This window comes from Syngnathus acus, chromosome 2, assembly GCF_901709675.1.
Source record: "Syngnathus acus chromosome 2, fSynAcu1.2, whole genome shotgun sequence".
NCBI classification, from domain to species: Eukaryota; Metazoa; Chordata; class Actinopteri; order Syngnathiformes; family Syngnathidae; genus Syngnathus; species Syngnathus acus.
The window spans coordinates 3,183,832-3,202,591 of NC_051088.1; the positions used below are offsets into that span (position 1 = coordinate 3,183,832).

The 18,760-nt window shown below is 42.1% G+C and overlaps 3 protein-coding genes across 13 annotated transcripts; all 3 read right to left on the reverse strand.

The window, feature by feature from the left end:
- Positions 1–682: 682 nt before the first annotated feature.
- LOC119118015 (transforming protein RhoA-like) lies at positions 683–3,686 on the reverse strand. Of its 2 annotated transcripts, none has more exons than XM_037244715.1 (5): positions 3,591–3,686; positions 2,733–2,888; positions 1,236–1,356; positions 1,021–1,151; positions 683–939 (listed from the first exon to the last, which is right to left on the reverse strand). In XM_037244715.1, exons 1-5 carry the CDS (start codon positions 3,663–3,665, stop codon positions 769–771), a joined length of 654 nt encoding a protein of 217 aa, XP_037100610.1. In that variant the 5' UTR covers positions 3,666–3,686; the 3' UTR covers positions 683–768. The 2 variants fall into 2 exon arrangements, with proteins under 2 accessions (XP_037100610.1, XP_037100618.1); XM_037244723.1 differs by lacking the exon at positions 3,591–3,686 and adding an exon at positions 3,537–3,560.
- Positions 3,687–6,946: 3,260 nt separating this feature from the next.
- On the reverse strand, positions 6,947–13,182 carry usp21 (ubiquitin specific peptidase 21). 6 transcript variants are annotated; one of them, XM_037244612.1, is made up of 12 exons: positions 13,062–13,182; positions 12,470–12,718; positions 11,673–11,729; positions 11,483–11,600; positions 11,296–11,410; positions 10,459–10,578; positions 10,324–10,388; positions 10,070–10,257; positions 9,142–9,220; positions 8,950–9,057; positions 7,580–7,694; positions 6,947–7,504 (listed from the first exon to the last, which is right to left on the reverse strand). In XM_037244612.1, exons 2-12 carry the CDS (start codon positions 12,623–12,625, stop codon positions 7,417–7,419), a joined length of 1,209 nt encoding a protein of 402 aa, XP_037100507.1. In that variant the 5' UTR covers positions 12,626–12,718; positions 13,062–13,182; the 3' UTR covers positions 6,947–7,416. The 6 variants fall into 6 exon arrangements, with proteins under 6 accessions (XP_037100507.1, XP_037100502.1, XP_037100493.1 ...); XM_037244607.1 differs by having other exon boundaries at positions 12,470–12,742; positions 13,062–13,176; XM_037244598.1 differs by having other exon boundaries at positions 12,470–12,778; positions 13,062–13,176.
- A 224-nt stretch (positions 13,183–13,406) lies between these two features.
- Positions 13,407–18,691, reverse strand: arhgef3l (Rho guanine nucleotide exchange factor (GEF) 3, like). Of its 5 annotated transcripts, none has more exons than XM_037271853.1 (13): positions 18,420–18,691; positions 18,215–18,257; positions 18,104–18,154; positions 17,084–17,149; positions 16,876–16,983; positions 16,646–16,804; positions 16,382–16,444; positions 15,602–15,698; positions 15,370–15,446; positions 15,001–15,258; positions 14,437–14,607; positions 14,018–14,210; positions 13,407–13,829 (listed from the first exon to the last, which is right to left on the reverse strand). In XM_037271853.1, the coding sequence occupies exons 2-13, from the start codon at positions 18,245–18,247 to the stop codon at positions 13,588–13,590; spliced, it is 1,518 nt and encodes a 505-aa protein (XP_037127748.1). In that variant the 5' UTR covers positions 18,248–18,257; positions 18,420–18,691; the 3' UTR covers positions 13,407–13,587. The 5 variants fall into 5 exon arrangements, with proteins under 5 accessions (XP_037127748.1, XP_037127746.1, XP_037127761.1 ...); XM_037271851.1 differs by having other exon boundaries at positions 18,215–18,266; XM_037271866.1 differs by lacking the exon at positions 18,420–18,691 and adding an exon at positions 17,733–17,934 and having other exon boundaries at positions 18,215–18,266.
- Positions 18,692–18,760: the final 69 nt, after the last annotated feature.

Here is an 18,760-nt window from a genome sequence, read left to right on the forward strand (position 1 = left end):
ACAATGCACACACATTCACTGCATGCAGACCTGCACTGGAGAAAATGAAGCACCATATAGCCATAAACTCAATACACACTACTGTTTAGTTGCGATTTCTTTCGCTGTCATCCAATTCGGTTTAAGCCTCCCCCTGAATAGCGCCCGAGTGAGAACAAAGGCTAACAATAACGGGTAAAACACGACACTACAAATCCAAGTTCTCGACGTTTTCCTCTCCTCTTACTCTGCCTTACTGCTGCTCTCAAGGCACGATGTGTAGGTGACACTATCATTAAAAACAAGTTGACATTGTTTTTACTTAAAACATCACTTATTTAACCTGTCAGATGTCTATGTTAACTTTGGCCTGGTAGACCTCTTCAATTATGTCATGGCACATTTGAATTGAATCGATTAATCGATTAATGTACTTAATTAAGTACATACGTCCATTTGACTCCTTAAAAGTTCTCATTAGACCCAAGATAATTGGTGTGTGTGTGTGTGTGTGTGTATATATATATATATATATATATATATATATATATATACACACACACACACACACACACACACACACACACACACACACACACACACACAGACCGGGGACTAAGGTTTCAATGTCTATCAATTTTCGGCAAATCTGCCTGAGCTTGCTGATGTGCGATGGGTGATCGGAAATTGAGCGTCCGTACAAGTTTTTTTTGGGCCCTCCCCAAGATCAAATTCTCAACGCAAGCTCCGCATCTGTATTAAAAGGGTAACTTTCAGTTGCGTCGCGGTCTATAGCAGAATGCAGCCCGACTTCTTCTTCTTCTTGGCCTGCAACGCGGCTCGAGTTGCCATCTCAAAGACTTCCCGCACGCCATCTTTGGTTTTGGCAGAGCACTCCTGGTAGCCGTAGGCACAAATGCGGTTTGCCATTTCTTTGCCATCTTCATATCTAACTGGCTCCTGTAGAAGAATGTAGGGACGGTGATTACATTTTGACAACCGCAACAAAACAAAAATATACAACAATATATATCTTTCCACCTGTTTCATTTTTGCCAGCTCTCGTCTGGTGTGGTCGTCATTGCGCAGATCTTTTTTATTACCCACAAGGATGATGGGAACATTTGGGCAGAAATGTTTCACTTCTGGCGTCCACTTTTCTGGAATGTTCTCTGCCGGGAGACAAACAGGCATTAACAACTTACGTGACAATCTGGTGAAGGTTCAGGATCATGCATGTGCTGCACAAACAGTACCTAAACTGTCGGGACTGTCTACAGAGAAACACATAAGAATAACATCAGTGTCAGGGTAGGAGAGAGGCCTCAGTCGGTCATAGTCTTCTTGACCGGCTGTGTCCCAAAGGGCTAGTTCGACCTGAAATAAGAATGAAAGAAGTTTTAGCATACAAAAATATAATTAGTTAGCAATAGCTAATACAACTTCTGGAAAGCTAGAACAGTCACAGTCGTGACCAACAGCTGCACACCAGTTGACTGACCCTCACACACATGACCAATTCACTGTATGGGGAAATCAGCATTCTGATTGGGATATGTTTTGAGCATCCACATATACCGTATTTTACGGACTATAAGTCGCAGTTTTTTTCATAGTTTGGCCGAGGGTGCGACTCATGTGAAATTATTAACACATTATTACTTGATCATTAACACATTACTTACTAGTATAGGTGATCACTTTTTTTTTTTTTTCAAGCTTGTCGCCTTGACCTACTTGACTGTAGCGGAATACAAGTCAAAAGTCAAAGTCTGCTTTATTGTCAATTTCTTCACATGCCAAGACACACAAAGAAATCGAAATTACGTTCCCACTATCCCACGGTGACAAGATATAGTACAAAATATACATACAAGTAAACAACACAAAAAATAAAAACAAGAAGGCACAAACAATGAATAAATAAGAGTGATGAATAAATCATAAATAAACAAATAATAAATAAGAGGCGCAAAAATGGAGGAAGTGTGCATACAGCAGACAGATATTCACATGTTCTTCACATGTTATTTTCACTTTAACCCGCATAAGGGCGCACTAGGCCTGTGGAATAATTGGAGCCGCCACTGACAATGAGTCTGAATCCATTCACTGACTTCCGGAGTCAGGAGTTATTTATAAAACAGAGGACAGAGATTTTGACACAGAGGACGAAGATTTCAATGGATTTAATGATTTGGAGTGACACGGATGGTTCGATAAACTTAGTTATTATTTATGTTATAGTTATTTGATATAGTTTATATATAGTTACATAGGCCTGTGGAATAATTGGAACTGCAACTGACGGCGAGTCCGACCTCAGCGCTGCATGCAGAAGCGGCGTTGTTTACACAAAGGACAAAGATTTCGATGGATTTAATGATTTGGAGTGACACTGATGGTTTGATAAGTGTTATTTATGTTATAGTTATTTGAATAACTGTTAATGTTACGTCAGGCACATTCTCAGCTCCTATCCGAGCCAACTGTGGATGGGAGGCAGCGTACATGCTGGACTGTCGTAGTCAAATGCAAGGCACATTCAGTATAAAAACAAACTACACTGCACAGTCACAGACAATACAGGGTATTAAAAGATATGTTTTTGGAACTGGAGAAAACCCAAATAGGTAAACCACGGCTGATTTTCAAAGCGGAACCTTAGCGAACTGCCCAAAAGGTTTATCGATTAATGTTTTTTTAACCATGACAAAATACTGTATAGATTTGGAGCTCCAGGGCTATTTCACCTGTTTTCCATCTACTTCAATGTCGGCCACATAGTTCTCAAACACTGTGGGGACGTAGACCTCTGGGAACTGGTCCTTACTGAAGACGATCAGCAGACAGGTCTTTCCACATGCTCCATCTCCAACTATGACCAACTTTTTTCTAATAGCAGCCATCTAAAAAGAATATTTTTAAAACAACGTTAGGCTCATGGCACCATTATCCACAATGAGTTTGTTGTGTTTCAAGCCTCTATTGAGCCTCAGGAGCACTGCAGGTTCACAGTATGATGCAATCCAAGCGTCAAAAGTATTATTATTGTTGTTGCTGAACGATAACACTGCTTTAAATACGACCCAGTTACACTGCGCAAGTGTAGTGTGTCACCCTGTGAGTGATGGAAGCTAAACGTGCCAAAGTAGAAGCAAAAATACGAAGTATCTTCAGTGTCTTCGATCATGTTATTCGACCAAGCAACAGAGTGATCGTCACATCCATTACCACGCCAAAATGTATGTTTTTAAATAGACGTCCAGCTTCTATCTGTTGCTTCTATCTGACGGTCGAGCCAAAATGACGGTCGGTTACACAAGAAAGGTTCGACAATCAGTTCACGGAGAAGAGGAGACGCAGAATTGAAAGCACTGCCGTACGGTGTCCCTGTCTGAAAGTATACTGTAGCCTGGGCCTGTCAATCCCGCTAACGTTAGCAAGCAAGCAGTGAGGCTAATGCTTGGACGGTGGATTGATTAGTTTAAAAAATCGGCAACCAGCGGATAAGTTCTGTTAAGAGAAAAGCATAAAACAAAAACGCGTCGTCGTACTTGTAGTCAGTACAAGAGACTCGTGTTAAGTTCGAAAACGCTGAAAAGAGTTACCACTTGATGTTTCTGCGTCCGCCTTTCCTCCTCTTCCTGACCGATTGCTTGACTCCGCCCATCATTCAAGCGCATGCGCTTATGCCGTCACCACGCAAAATTCGTTTGGTCAGTATTATAAAATAATAAGTTTGCAAGTTCTCCCCGTGTCCGCATGGGTTTTCTCCGGGCACTCCGGTTTCCTCCCACATCCCAAAAACATGCTTGGTAGACCGATTGAGCACTCCAAATTGTCCCTAGGTGTGAGTGCGAGTGCGGATGGTTGTTCGTCTCTGTGTGCCCTGCGATTGGCTGGCAACCGGTTCAGGGTGTCCCCCGCCTACTGCCCGATGACCGCTGGGATAGGCTCCAGCACGCCCGCGACCCCCGTGGGGACAAAGCGGTACAGAATATGGATGGATGGAAGGAAATATTGTGTGATTCGTGAAAAAAATAAGTTCAAAACCATATTTGCATAACTTTGGATGTAAAGTGATGGTAGCTTAAATGCTGTTTCATGTTGACAAAACAATATAAGAGTTAAAACGATCATGGTTGCTACAGTACCTTATTAGCCCGAATATAAGACGGTGTTTTTTGCATTGAAATAAGACTGAAAAAGTGGGGGTCGTCTTACATTCGGGGTCTATACATTATACCCATTCACAACGCTAGATAGCGCCAGATATCTTTAAAGCGAATGCTGAACTTAATTCCCCAGGCCAAAGCGAACCGCTGTCATGAAGAAGAAAAATAAAAATAGCGGTAGCACGAAGAAGAAAATAAAATATAGCGGTAAGAAAGAAAAGAGAAGAAAATAAGAGAAGAGATAACAGAAAATGGAGAAACTGTTACAAAGGTCCCTATGTTGATGTTAAAATGTTGGACAATTACGTCACCGCGCCTTAAGTCTCGCGTGAGTTACCTTAGCTTATCGCGGTTGTTGGAGCTTGTGCGCAGCGGTAAATTAAAAGTTGCTGGTATCGAATGAGTGTGTTGCTGTGATCGTGTGCATCAGTGGTGTAGCCAGGAATTTTTCCAGTAGGGGCGTGCGCCCACAGGAAAAAAAAATCGAACATCACCCACGCCGTTCGCTGATCGCTAAAACAACATCCGGGTCCGGGAGGCAAACGGTGAATGGATAACATCGCGCACATAGAATAGCGCAAGCACATTCGCGCAAGACCGAAAGAAAAAAATGGCATGAAAATGAAGAATCGAAAAAGCTCGATTTTTTTCAACCGGGGCGCAGGGAGTCCTAACCGGGGCGCCGCCCCGGCTCGCCCCGGCTTGGCTACGCCACTGGTGTGCATCTTTGACACAAAGTGAGTACCGTTTTTTTCCATGTATAATGCGCCCCCATGTATAATACGCACCCTAAAAATGGCATGTTGATGCTGGAAAAAAGCCTGTACCCATGTATAATACGCACCCAAATTTTGACTCCTACTTAAGTCCGTAAACGTAAAATTATTTCAGAAAAAAGATCATCTTTGGGAACAACCGGATGTTACTGCCGGTCAGTATCACTGCGCATGCACTAGCAAACTCAATAGCGAAGAAATGTTTCGGATTTGTGTAGGGTACATTGTGACAGCAAACGAGCAGGTGATCGAGCAAGCGTCTGATACGAGAGCATTGTGTTCGTATGGAGCGTGTTTGAAGTGAACAACAGAGAAGAAAGCGCATCTGTAATGGCGGCCTCCGTATGATATCCGGATAAAAAAAAAAATAATAATTGTACCCATGTATAATGCGCACCCCAGATTTTAGGACAATAAATTAGTTACATTTTGCGCATTATACATGGAAAAAAACGGTATGTCCATTTCATTGTCACTACTGTCTACTGTTGTGCCGTTTGTCTGATCGCGGTTTGTTTCGTGTGTGCGCCATTTGATTGATAGCTTCGGTGTGCTCCTTTAAGTTTTCCTCGCATCGCACGAGTAGCCGTTACTCAGCGCCACGGCGACTAACGGTCGCCAGCAAATGTATTTTGTTGTCTCGATGACTTATGTTTGATGTGTTGCCAAGAGTATTTCATTTATGGTTATTTAGTATAGTGGAACCGTTACGTCCAGTCAGTTATGTAATATGTGCCATCGTGTTGCGTGACGTCAGAGGTTGAGAGTTGACTTACGTGCTGTATAGCTGTCTGTTGCAGAACCACACACACACACACACACACACACACACACACACACACACACACACACACACACACACACACACGCACACACACTTCATACAATAATCACACACACAAGAATCACATTCACACACCCAAAGACTCACCCATGTACCAGCTCAGTGGCCTAGTGGTAGAGTGTCTTCCCTGAGACTGGAAGGTTGTGGGTTCAAACCCCGGCCGGATCATACCAAAGACTATAAAAATGGGACCCATTGGCTCCCTGCTTGGCACTCAGCATTAAGGGTTGGAATTGGGGGGTTAGATCACCAAATGATTCCCAGGTGTGGCACCGCTGCTGCTCACTGCTGCCTTCGGGGATGGGTTAAATGCATAGACAAATTTCACCACACCCAGATGTGTGTGTGACAATCATTGGGTCTTTACCTTTTGTACCTTTTTACACACACCTGCTCTCACATCCTTACGACCAAACATGTGCCTATACCCTTTTGCCAGTTTGCCTGTATTCCCCTATGAGCCACAGTGCCTGTTACTTTTTTGCCAATAATTCAGTAAAGCAATCAAAACTGAACCACGTCTTCCCTCCTGTGTTCTGACCGACACCCGGCGAAAAGAGCATACCTTCCCCCAACAGAAACGTAGCGACAATCTGGAGAAAAGTGGGTCGAAGATCGGCCAGGTTAACCGGCAGCTGAGGAGAAGTTATGATGCAATCTTCAAGATGATGGTGATAAATGAGGCAGTCTTCAAACAATTGCAAAGCGGCTGTGAAATATGGTGTCACAGAGTGTAATGTACAGAGATGGAGAGCTCAAAAAGATCACCTAAAAAATGCTCACAATCAGAGAAAAGCTTTCCGTGGTCCTCAGAGCAGCCGATTTTAAGAGCTCGACAGGATCATTTGTTTCAGATGTACTGTCATTATTTTCTGTATAAAAATTCAATTTGGTGTTCAAAAAGTCTTTTTTCAAACTAGAGTCTTGAAAAAGAGGGGGTCGTCTTATAATCAGGGTCATCTTATATTCGGGCCAATACGGTACTTTGAATTTCTGACATTGAAGTGGTTGGGCCTAAAGTAAAATTGTGTTCGTAGGATCCAAATCCCTGGCCAGTGCCCCGCGAGGTCTCAAGACTTCACATATAGCAAAAACGTTTAGCTGCGTTCGGTTTCTGGGGAGCAATGACACTATGTAGAATAAGCAGAACAAAATACAATAGATGGGAATTCACTTTAAAACATCTATTTAAAAAAAAAAAAAAAAAAGAAGTTACCTTTATTTCTATGGTCTATTTTTACCCCCTTCCACAAAATGGTGGCACAAAGATTGGAAACAAAATAAAACAAGTATTATACAACGATTGTCCGATAGTTCCGTGTCCTTGAGATCTTGAGTTAAGGTGGTTGATGTGGTCATTTATCAAGCTTGAATCTCGTCAATCATGAAAGCTTTGCTTTAATGTTCACATGCAGGCCTTTCAATTTGGGCATAATTATTCTTAAGGCAGCTCAGCTGTCTTAGCCCTCCCTTCAGATTCTTCTCCTTGACAAAACCACCCCCTCACGGTGAGGTAATCTGTGGTTATCTAATCTGCTTTTTAGACCTTGTGATTGAAAAGTTTATAACTGCAAGCTTGGTTGCACTGTGTTGGTTTCTATGGTCATTGGTGATAAAAAAAAGTCTGGTTTTCAGGGGTCTATTTCCTTGTAGTGATGTTGTTGCGCTGGTAGAACAACACATAGGCTTGATTGGTTTGAAGCTGGGTCTCAGAAACTGCTGACACACTGTGGGTAGAAAATAAATTAAGTATGAGAAGAGCGAAAGTTGCATCGATACAGATATTTTTAAGGCAGTCCCACCTGGAGTCATTGTAGTAACACCATCCGTTCTCATCGGAACAACAGGCTATGTAGTGGCCCATGTTGACAGTCCCCACGTGGTTACATATTGCATATAAGTCATACAATACTGCTTCTTTAGGGACATACAGAGATGCAAAGATGATTCTTTCAGCTCAGTCACTTTCTAATTCTTAGAGATACAAGTTAAAAAAAAAACTGTTGGACTGTTTTATATTTCAGACAATGTAAACACTGGATGTGTACTTTTCTTTTGTTACACAAATTCAACTACAGTGACACAGGGCTGTCACTATCGAATATTTTAGAATCAATAAAGCTATTGATTTTTCACCGATAGTCAGATACAATTTCATTTGGCATGAGCGTGTATTACAAAACCATTAAATCAGTGGTTCTTAACCTGGGGGTTCGGTGAGTCGGTCTCAAACTCATTTTTTTTCGCGGGCCGCATTGTAGTCATAGCTTCTTTCGGAGGGCCATTATGACTGTCAACCTAAATAAATGTATGAGCACCTCATATTATATACAGTAAAAGCTACAAAACAAACTGACAAATAACTCGTTTTCAAATCAGACGAGTAAAAACTGGTCAAATATTTTTAAAAAAGATATGATTAAAAGTGAAGACAATTTGCAATTCTAGTAATGACACGAATTTGATGCACAATTTGTCTTCGCGAGCCACATAAAATGATGTGGCGGGTCGTATCTGGCCCCCGGGCCTTGAGTTTGATACCTCTGGTCTCAGGGGTTCGACAGAGCCTCTACTGAGGAGGTCCGAACAAACCTGATTTTTCGTGTGAATTCTGATTTGCCAGTATGTAATCTGTTGTGAGTTCATGCATTGTGTTGGTTTTGTTCATGCACGGCTCATTTTGTGCACCAGTAAAAAATATCTGTCTTGAATTTAAAAAAAATACTTTATCACTAACGAGGGGTTTGGTGAATGCGCATATGAAACTGGTGGGGTTCGGTACCTCCAACAAGGTTAAGAACCACTGCAATAAACAATATCACACAAGAGGGATTAACATACTCACTAAATATTTTGAAACTGATTCAGCTACGGGTGTGATTATTGTTTTCCTTAGAATAAGCAGATTTATGCAAATGTCTTGTTTTGATTAAACACAAAAGATAATTAGTTTTTTATGACAGCTTACAAAAAATAATGAATAATGAATAACTGCTGTTGAAAGGCTGACATTAGAAGATTTGGACCATACCCAGTTTAAAAAATGGGGCTAAATGATTACTTGATTTTAAAAATAGCTGTCAATAAATTTGATCCTCAATTACTCGTCGATTAATCAATTAATTTCGACAGCTCTCCACATAGTTAACCCACACATAAACAGAAGTCTTACCACAGTCAACAGGACCGTAGGGCCCGAGGTCAAGGTTGGTGAGTGGGAAGGAGACGTAGGTGGTGCTTTTACTGATCGACCATCGTGTCGTTGTGAAACGGTTCAGATCTAATTGAGCGTGTTAAGTATGATAATGATATCATTCACGTAAGCCACAGCAGGTTGATTCATAAGACGTATGCTTGAGGATACGTATCACAATTATGTGGGGAAACCTCTGGATGGACAAGCGCTTGGTGCTCTCTGTATGCCTGTTACACCTCTCGCACATCTGAAACACACAACACTTGAAAATAAGTTACAAATTGGCTCAAAGTAAATTCCTCTATGCAGCTATGTATAACTCTTCACTTAATTTGCTTTGTTTTCACATTTTTAGTGGGAAATAGGGGTGGGTTGCAGGTATGACAATTTCTGCCCGGTCTAGTCAACCCAACTTCTCTGAAAGGAGGCTGTAGTAACATGTGTGGAATGTGGGCTGGCATGGACTTTGTGAAATAAGCAGGAATGTGTGGCTGCCACATGTTATGTCAACACGTCTACATGCGCAATCACATTCAGTGGTGAGCTATAAAAGCCACCGTGGCATTTAGTTCATAGGCTGATGTGAGTGGTCAAATGTCACAGTTGCATGACTTCATTTGTCCTCACCCTTTGCAAAGTGCGTAAAGTGACTCATCACACCATGCAAACTAAAAAATACATGCAAGTTGGGGCAGTGCATGAAAAAAAAAAAATTCTAGCAAACCAACCTCATTCAAACTGAAGCGGCAACTGACATTTATAATCAATATTTTTTTAAATATTTCTACAGGAGAAATTAATTTACACACACACGCACACAGTAGTGCAAACACGGCACAGCATTTTGTATGACATTTTGCTTCACAAATTTGGAGACTTTTGTCTTCAAAAGCAAATCTTGAGTAGAATGTGAAGTGGTCGACAGTGCGACCTCGAGTGGACAATATTAGCAACTACAGTTAATTTTGTTGAAAAGTATTGGTTATCTCTATCCCCACCCATGGTGTGGGTATATATTTTATTCATATTTAACTGGAAATTTGCAAAATACAGAACGAATCACGAGTCATTCCTGTTAAATTCTCCATAAACTCACAGGTGAATTCTCTTTGTCCAGTCTCTCCTCTTGCGAGAAGTAGTCCAGGCACTCCTTGAGCGTCACATTTCCGCTAGTGCAGTGTTTTGGGATGGGCAGCGACAGGTCGCAGAACACATCGAACGTGTTGGAGTAGTGCGAGCACACGGAGCAGTGTAGCGAGCTGCGCAGCTGGCCCGAGAATAGATCTGTCAGGAGGGCAAAGGCAGTTTAGCTGTCAAGCAGGCAAAAGATGACGCCAGTGCGCTTCTTACCGACGATTTTGCTGTCGTCGTTCTCTAAGTGCTTCTTCCATGTTGCGGCTGCCTCCTCAGATATCCTAATGAGGGGTTTCAAATGAATGGACTCATACAAGAGTCCTGGCTTTATGAAAAACTTTGCATTCTCACCGAAATCTGGCATATTTTTGCTCTGGGTCCTTTAGTGGTCTTTGAATGTAGGGCTTGCGGTTGATTTCACTGTGTAGCTTTTCCAAAAGGAACCTGAGAAACTCCTGAGCATCTTGCTGACTGGAGGAAAGTCAGAAAACAAACAGGCAAACAAACAAACAAACAAACAAACAAACAAACAAACAAATACCTATTACCAAACATTTACAAACAAAATATATGACAAAAATATTTTGAATATTCACAAAATACTTGCTTACATGCAAATGCTCTTGATATACGTTGTTTTTGATAATACAGTTTTTAATGCATGTACGGGACATCAAACTATCCTAACCCAATGTAATTTTTTAACAGCTGTTTTGCATCAAAAATTACCATTTAAGGACAGAACAACAGTGCTGAACCAACAATAAGTGCAAGAATTGTTTTTTACAAATTACTTTCTCACAAAAATAAACTCACTATTTTATATATGCACTATGTTTGCCTGTTATCGTTCCAAGTCCGCAAAAAAATATTAGCTTATTGACATTGTAGTATACAGCAGTGCAAAACCCAATGTAAATGCACCTCAGACATGTTCGCTGTTTAGTGGTGATTGGTGGTATTACAACTTAAAGCTACAGTCAATCCCTGCAAGTGGCCACCAGTTGCCCATCCCTGACCTAAACCTTATGATTAACATCAAAATGTACTTTTTTTTTTCCTGCTCAAATAAACAAACACAAAGAAAATATACCCCTCATGAGAGAAGTAAAGACATTTTTTACGGTGGTGAACAATAAAGTTTAGACAGAAATAAAGGAACTACATATTGATATCCGGTATTCCTACCTGTAACCACTGAAATAAGGCACAACATCTCGGAAAGTATTGTAAAACTGTCGTGGATTCACAACGGTGTCCTCTTCTTTTGAATCCCAAAGTCCAGACAATACTTGAGAGAAAGCTTGTTTTAGAGGAGAATAACAGTCAGCAAAAAGGACTGGATACAAAAGTAAACGTGGAATGATAGACTTACCTTCTGTGAGTTTTGGCTCCTCCTTGGAGAATTTGTCCTGTCTGTAGGACTTTAGGAGGCAGTAGTCCCGCAGGCCGCGAGTATGAGACAAACACTGGACTATTGCGTTCAAGAAACACTACAGCAAGAAAGCAGATCAGTAAACATGTGGACCCCAAATCACACTTTGGGAATAAAATGCTTTACTCACTGTGTTGCCGATGTTTCTAAGACCAAGCCTTCCACTTCCTAATGCAAGGAGCTCCTTCTAAAAACAAAAATATCAGATGAGAATGATGAAACCAATCTGTGCGTCGCATCCTTTGACCCCCTTGCGTCTGCATTAACCCCAGCGTGTCAGAGGGTCTATTTATGTGCACGCTAGGACAGATTTAGCCATCTTATCTCATTAGCAAAACAAGAAAGTCCAAAAGGAGGTCAGCCACAAACATTCATCCTATTAGAGCCCACGGAGTGCTGACAGGTGCTTAAACACATGGCATGTCAACAGCGGTGGTTGGCAACCTGCAGTTTGGGGGCCACATGGGGCTCTCTGTAACTCGGGAAGATAAATAACTAGTATTCGATTATAAATTGCTTTGTTCATTCTTCAATAAAATCCTAAACTTGAAGACTGTGGTGCTCTTGTAAAATAAATAAATAATATCGGGCAAAAGGCAGAAAACAACCTCAAGTGGTTGACAACCAATCAGTGCACAACCAAATTCAAATTGTTTTTAGCAGTTCATTGAGTCACAAATGCAACACTGTAGTTTTATTTTTATACATACAAGTGCAAAAAAATGACATATGAAATATGATTTTAGATGTAAGAATTACTCCTATCCAATTAATTCACTGCCAGCTCTGTTAAGATTCATCTTTGACGTCTATAGCCGTCATTGGCAGTGAATGAGTTAAGGTTGCCAACCCTCATACAGTTTCTTATAATCCTCAAATAGACAAACTATGGATTTGTTCCATTATGTATGATTACGTTGCACACACCTCGTTGTCGGCGACCAGCAGAAGCCCCATCAGGGAGGTGTAGAGGACAGACTGCGAGATATCAGCTGTCTCTCTCTGCAGGCCGTTCTGGGACACCAGGTTTCGACACAAGGCCTTGCAAGAACCCTCCTGGCTGGCGGCATCGGCTCCGGGCATCCTGACGTGTCTACTAACAAGACTCTCAAGCTGGGAGCTTGTTCTTTCACATGCGCGGTGAAGGTGATGGCAGGATGGTGGTCACTCATAAGCCTCGTTGCAGATAGAAAGTCACCCCTTTTTAATGATTGAAGTACAGCGAGGTATTATCTCCTTTCTCGGCAAATGCAACTGAAAAACAAGATTAAGTATAAAATGAGCATCCCCCTTGAGGTAAGTCTTTATCTCAAATAAATCCAGCTGATCCGTTATGAATGAAGGTTCTTTTTTGTTACCAAAGCAAATTGAATTACAGCCCGACTACTAAAATCAAACCAATCCTTTGACAAACGCGGAATATCAAACAATGCTCTTACACTATAGTTTTGAAAGAATCAAGCTTTACAAACACCCACTAAATGTCATTAGCCTCGGTAAATAAACATTTTGGACTCACCTGATCACTTGGCCGAGCTTATCTGCGAACAAAGAGCCCCGACCTAAGTGTTCCCATCACCTGCTGAGCTTTTAAAAATGCATAGAGGGGATGTGTCTACTGTTTCACTGTGTGTGTGTGTAGGCTGGAAATGAAAGTCTTCTTCTGTGTCGTGTCCCGTCACCAGTGTCAAAAAAAAGAAAGAAGCAGAGAGAGAGAGAGAGAGCGTGAGAGAGAGCGAGAGCGCGAGAGAGAGCGAGAGAGAGAGAGCGAGAGAGAGTGAGAGAGAGCAAGAGAGAGAGAGGATAATCAACTCTAATCTTTTCTCGGTCCGTGCTGTCGGCTATACTTGGACACCACATTTCCATCGTTGACAAACTTTTAAGTGCCTGTTTATTATCACAAAGATTCACACATGATAAATGTTCATTCAGTAACATAACTTCCAAAACTGTACAAAATAAACCCTTTTAGTGGGGTTTTCCCAAAAGAGAACAATAAGCCCAACTGAGTACCCAAGAGACCGTGCAACGGCCACCGGTGTCATTCAACGTCCGGTGACGTCGGCCATGTCGGTGTCACAACTCAGGCTGAGATCAGCGATGTGACACAGAGTGGGGTCAGAGTGGGGAGGCAGCACCACCGACTGGGCCTTCCTGTCTCGAGACTGGACCATAGCCTGGCGGAGGCACGTGACCCACTGTTGCTTACTGAAGGAGTCGTTGGCCTGTAGGCTGTAGGAGTGGGCCTTAGAGCTCCCCCTGCTGCTCACACGAAAACAGTTTTTCACTAGGAGGGCAGAGGAGGAGAAAGATTGTCAAATTAAAACATGTTAGAAAAAGATATGGATTTACATCAGGGACGTGCGGCGGGCATCGCATTGATTATGTTGCTTCAAACATTAGGTCAGAAAAATACCAGTTTACTGATCAGTAATTCACTGGCCAACTTGACATATTACTCAATTATTGCCTTACCTTTGTCGTTGCCCCCCGTGAAGGCTCCTCTGAAGGAACCTCCTCCACACGTTTCCCCATCTGGGATTACCTCCAGGTTTAAGGAGGCATTGGGAAGAGGTTGCCTGTAGACTTGGAAGACATGACCTCCTTCCCGGTCCTCTCCCGGTCTGGTTAGCACCAGAGCCAACTCAAACAGGAATACATGCAGCCGCTGATACATACACAACACAACACAACACAACACAACACAAACAACTCAATTGATATTTCCATAATCTCCTTTGTCAACGGGGTTGTGTACAATATTGTCAAAAGTTTTATAACACTCATTTTTTTCCAATATACTAATGCAAAAGAAAATCTACTGAAGCACATTCCAGCTGCATTTGTGTCACTCCTCCTTCAAGGAGTTGTAGAAGAAGCAAACAAGATGTTACCTGGCCCTTATTGTTCTTGAGCTCGCCATGGCAATAGAGGAAACGTGACTGTTGGATCTCTAGAAGCCGCTGGCAGTCTTCAAGGTAGGTGAGTCCCCGCCGATAGAATTTGCACTCGGCCTCCCCCGTCTTTTTGTTCACCTCCGCCACAATGCTCTGGATCATTTCCAACTACAAGCACAAATGAAGATTTTTTTTTATTATTTCATAACAGGAACCGAAGAAACTGGGCTACTTCTTGGGAACTCTCACAATGGCTCTCTAATATGTTATATTTGTGTATATGATGTTATATATATGATATGTTATTTTTGTGGCTATTTTTCAATCCTGTGTGTTATTATTATTATTATTAATTATTAATATTATAAATATCTGCAAGTGTCTAAAACTTCCCTAGGAAATCCCTACATCCCATCAGTTAACTTTTTTTTAACATTAATTGAAAATATTCTGCAACAACTTGCTAGTTTCTATTTACACAAAAATGACAACTATCCACACCATCCAGAAAACAACCATGCAATGTCATACATTTTGTATAATGTCTTTATATTGACTCACTGCATCAGGCAATGTGAACTCATCGGGGTGCTCAGCAGGCGTGCACTTCTGAATCTCTTTCAGCAAAAGAGGGTATTTCACCAGACGGCTTCGAGGGAGATCCAGGAAGTTCCAAAGGTCCAGTTTCCTGCTAAACGACGACTCCTGGCACAGACGCAAGAAGTGTTCCACCCGCTTCTCGTGCTTCTTTTGGTCCAGCAGGGCTTTGGCTTCCACCTGGTTGCAGCAGTATGTCACATAGGCCTCCAGGCAAGGAAACTGCTCAGTGCAAAGAGAAGTGGCCGGAAATTCAGGAGCAGAGCTGTGCTCGTGGCTTTGAGAGGCTACATGTGAAGAACACATGGGAGGGATCGTAGAAAATATACCGACCCAATTCATTAGAGTGGGAGCCACTTCGCCCACGGTTTTCTTCGACCCTCTCAAACGCTCCAGACGGCTCAGAAGATCTTGGAGCAAAAGTGTTACTCGTAGGATATTAAAACTACCTCTCAGTGATATGCAGTGCATTTCAACATAGCAGAAATGAATTCCCTTCTGATCTGCAAAGCAGGAATGTTAAACGTACAGGCAGGCACCCATTTATTGTGAGAGGGATGTTCACCTTCATGGAGAGGAATGAGAGAGTCCAGAGTGCCAAAAATCTGCCTGAGTTCACTCTCAGTCATGATGTCCAATTTCAGCATGGGCTCGTAGTACACCTGGTGGCAAGCACAGAATAACCGGTGCTTTTAACACTTAAGATTTCAATTAACACAACAACAGATAATTGTGAACAAATGACTTCCTTTCTAATAAATCCTATTTAAGTTAAAGTTGAAGTATTTAAGACAGAGAGGAAAAATGCATGACAAGCATAAATATAAATCCTACAAACAGTGTATAATACTGACATTCCTTCTTAATTGGCCTATAATGGAGAACTAAGCCATTTGTATTATGTTTTTGTTGTTGTTGTTGTTATTATTAGTAGTATTATAAACTCGGTGGCGCACCGGGTAGCACGTCCGCCTCACAGTTAAGAGGGTGCTGGTTCAATTCCACCTCCGGCCCTCCCTGTGTGGAGTTTGCATGTTCTCCCCGGGCCCGCATGGGTTTTCTCCGGCCACTCCGGTTTCCTCCCACATCCCAAAAACATGCTTGGTAGGTCGATTGAACACTCCAAATTGTCCCTGGGTGTGAGTGCGAGTGCAAATGGTTGTTTGTCTCTGTGTGCCCTGCGATTGGCTGGCAACCGGTTCAGGGTGTCCCCCGCCTACTACCCGTTGACGGCTGGGATAGGCTCCAGCACACCCGTGACCCCCGTGGGGACTAAGCGGTTCAGAAAATGGATGGATGGATGGATATTATAAACAGTATTAGAGAGTGTATTGTGGTTGTGTACCTTCTTCACTAGACTGAGGTCCTCAATGAGTTGTCGCTCCCCCTCAGTCAGTTCATAGATCACCTGCACAGGAGCCGAGGACACACATCACACACAACTTGCAAAACATGCGTGAGCCCTCGCAGCTGACCGTTCAATAAAGGAAGTTGAGCTTGCTGCTCGAGCTCACATCCTCTTTCGCAATCCTTCACAGAGCCATCAATAACACAACACCTACGTTCAGCTCTGTTTCGACCCGCTGAGCTCTCTCGTCTCCTCACTCACCTCTTGTCGTTTGATCTCCTTGCCAGTGAGGTTGTGACTTTCCACAGTGTCGCTCCAACACTGACTGTTGCGCCTCCGTGGAAAAGACGAGCCCTTGGTGCGAGAGCGCAGGGGCAGGGTGGGCAAAGGCCGCGCTTCTGTCCGAAAACTTATGGAGCGCTGTGAGAACAAGGGGAAGAAGTGCATTTATTCTACTGGACCAGTACACTGAGCGTGTTCAGCACTGTTACCGAAATGGACTGTCCGATTCGTTTGAGAGCAGGGGTCTTGGCTGGGGAGATGACCCCCGTTAAGCTGTTTGACTTGACCACCGGTTTGACCCGTTTGTTGCTCGGCTCCTGCAAGGGAAAAAACAAGAGTCCACGTTTGACGTGTGACAAAGCAGCGCTTCATCGGGGTGGCTCCGTAGTTCAACTTTTACCAACATGGAAAATTTACCTCTGAGTCATTTATGTGCTCAGGCAACATTTCAAACTCCTCTTGCTCCACCTCCTCCTCCTCGTCCTAGCAAAAGAGGAGACATCAAAAGTCTACACACCCCAAGCTCAAATGCCTGGTTTTGTGATAAAAAGAGACCTCTAGATAAAATCTTTCAAAATCTTGTTTTTCCCGCCATTGTAACCTAAAACCGATGCAACTCAATACATTAAAGAATTTTAATGTAAACAAGAGGGGACGTAAACATAACTGATGTGTTTGCATAAGTGTACGAATGCACTTAAATGACAATTCAAATTCATCTCAGCACACACCCGCTACCATTTAAATTTCAGATGTTTAAGTAGGCTTTCCTGACATTTTTTTCCAAACAGAATCCTGAATATTTTGCACAAACACTGAGTTCATAATTCTTCCATCCCAGCAAATATATCAAAGTTCAAAGAACACAAGGTTGAACTTTTGTGTCATAATACCAAAAGGTATGGCTGGTACATTCACAATTCTACGCTTCGTTATTTCAAGTTATAAGCAGATAAGCAAACTTGTAAAATATTTATTTTTACTTCCTCTCTTTTTTAAAAAGCTGATTTGAGTTCTACACGTTAAAGGTCATATGAATGGCAGAAGAAGTGTTTAAATCATTTACCTTGATCTTATTTTCTTAGATCACAAAAACCTTGTATTTGGTGTGCGTAGTCATTTTATATCCACAGTAAATATGAAAAATAAAAATGGCAAATTCCGTATAGTCATGAGAGCGTAGGAAAGTGGAACAAGAGATGCTGCTTGGCGTGGTCTTCTCATTTCCTGTGTGGCTCTTTCAAAGAGGAAGAGTGTTGCAAGTGTGCCTGTGTAGTATAATACAAGAGGACGGCTTGCTTCTCTTGTAAATGCAGAAATTAGAGGTAGTTGTTTTGGGCAATAATAGATGATTTGCAAAATAAAGACATGGGAAAGTGTTAGCGTACAATCACCATGGTAAGGCAATTAAAGAGGTGGGAGCTGGAGACAACTCACTTCTGGGATTCGAATCACCGGTTCAGGGGTTGAATCTTGTTTTCTCTTTTTCTAAAATGAGACATGTGTCAGTTTGATATTCATATTTAAATATGATACTTTGACACTTACTCTCGCATGGTCACAGGTGGTTGTAGACTGCATTTCACCTGTTCTGTGTAACCTCAAAAAAAGTGTTCCAATTCATTTTCATACAAAAACAAGTGCACATCCCAATAGTGAATGGATAAAAAAGACAAAGTTTCACAGTGGGTTAATTTAGCTGAAATTTTTTTTATACCAAACTAACAGTTTTGGACAAACATGAAAGTCATACCAGGATGTACTCGTCTCACAGCTCTCTTCCACTGCCACCGTCTGTCATTAAATCCTTGTCACGAATCCATTACATTCCCAAAAAACAAATGTAAAAAAAAAAAAAGCCAACTCTTTTTAGTAGTAGCACGAAACTGCGGCGTTCGGCAGCAGTGCAAACTCCTTCCACCTCGCTTGCTTCGTTATCGCACACTTGACCACATCCTTTTGAGGTTGCAGCTAAATGTATGCGTAAGGCTAACTCCTTACCTACTTGAATCTGACACATTACTTGCAGCTGAAAACGGATGAGTGAACTCAAAGCTGCAATACTTTGTGAAGAGGAAGTGAGAGTACATTTTG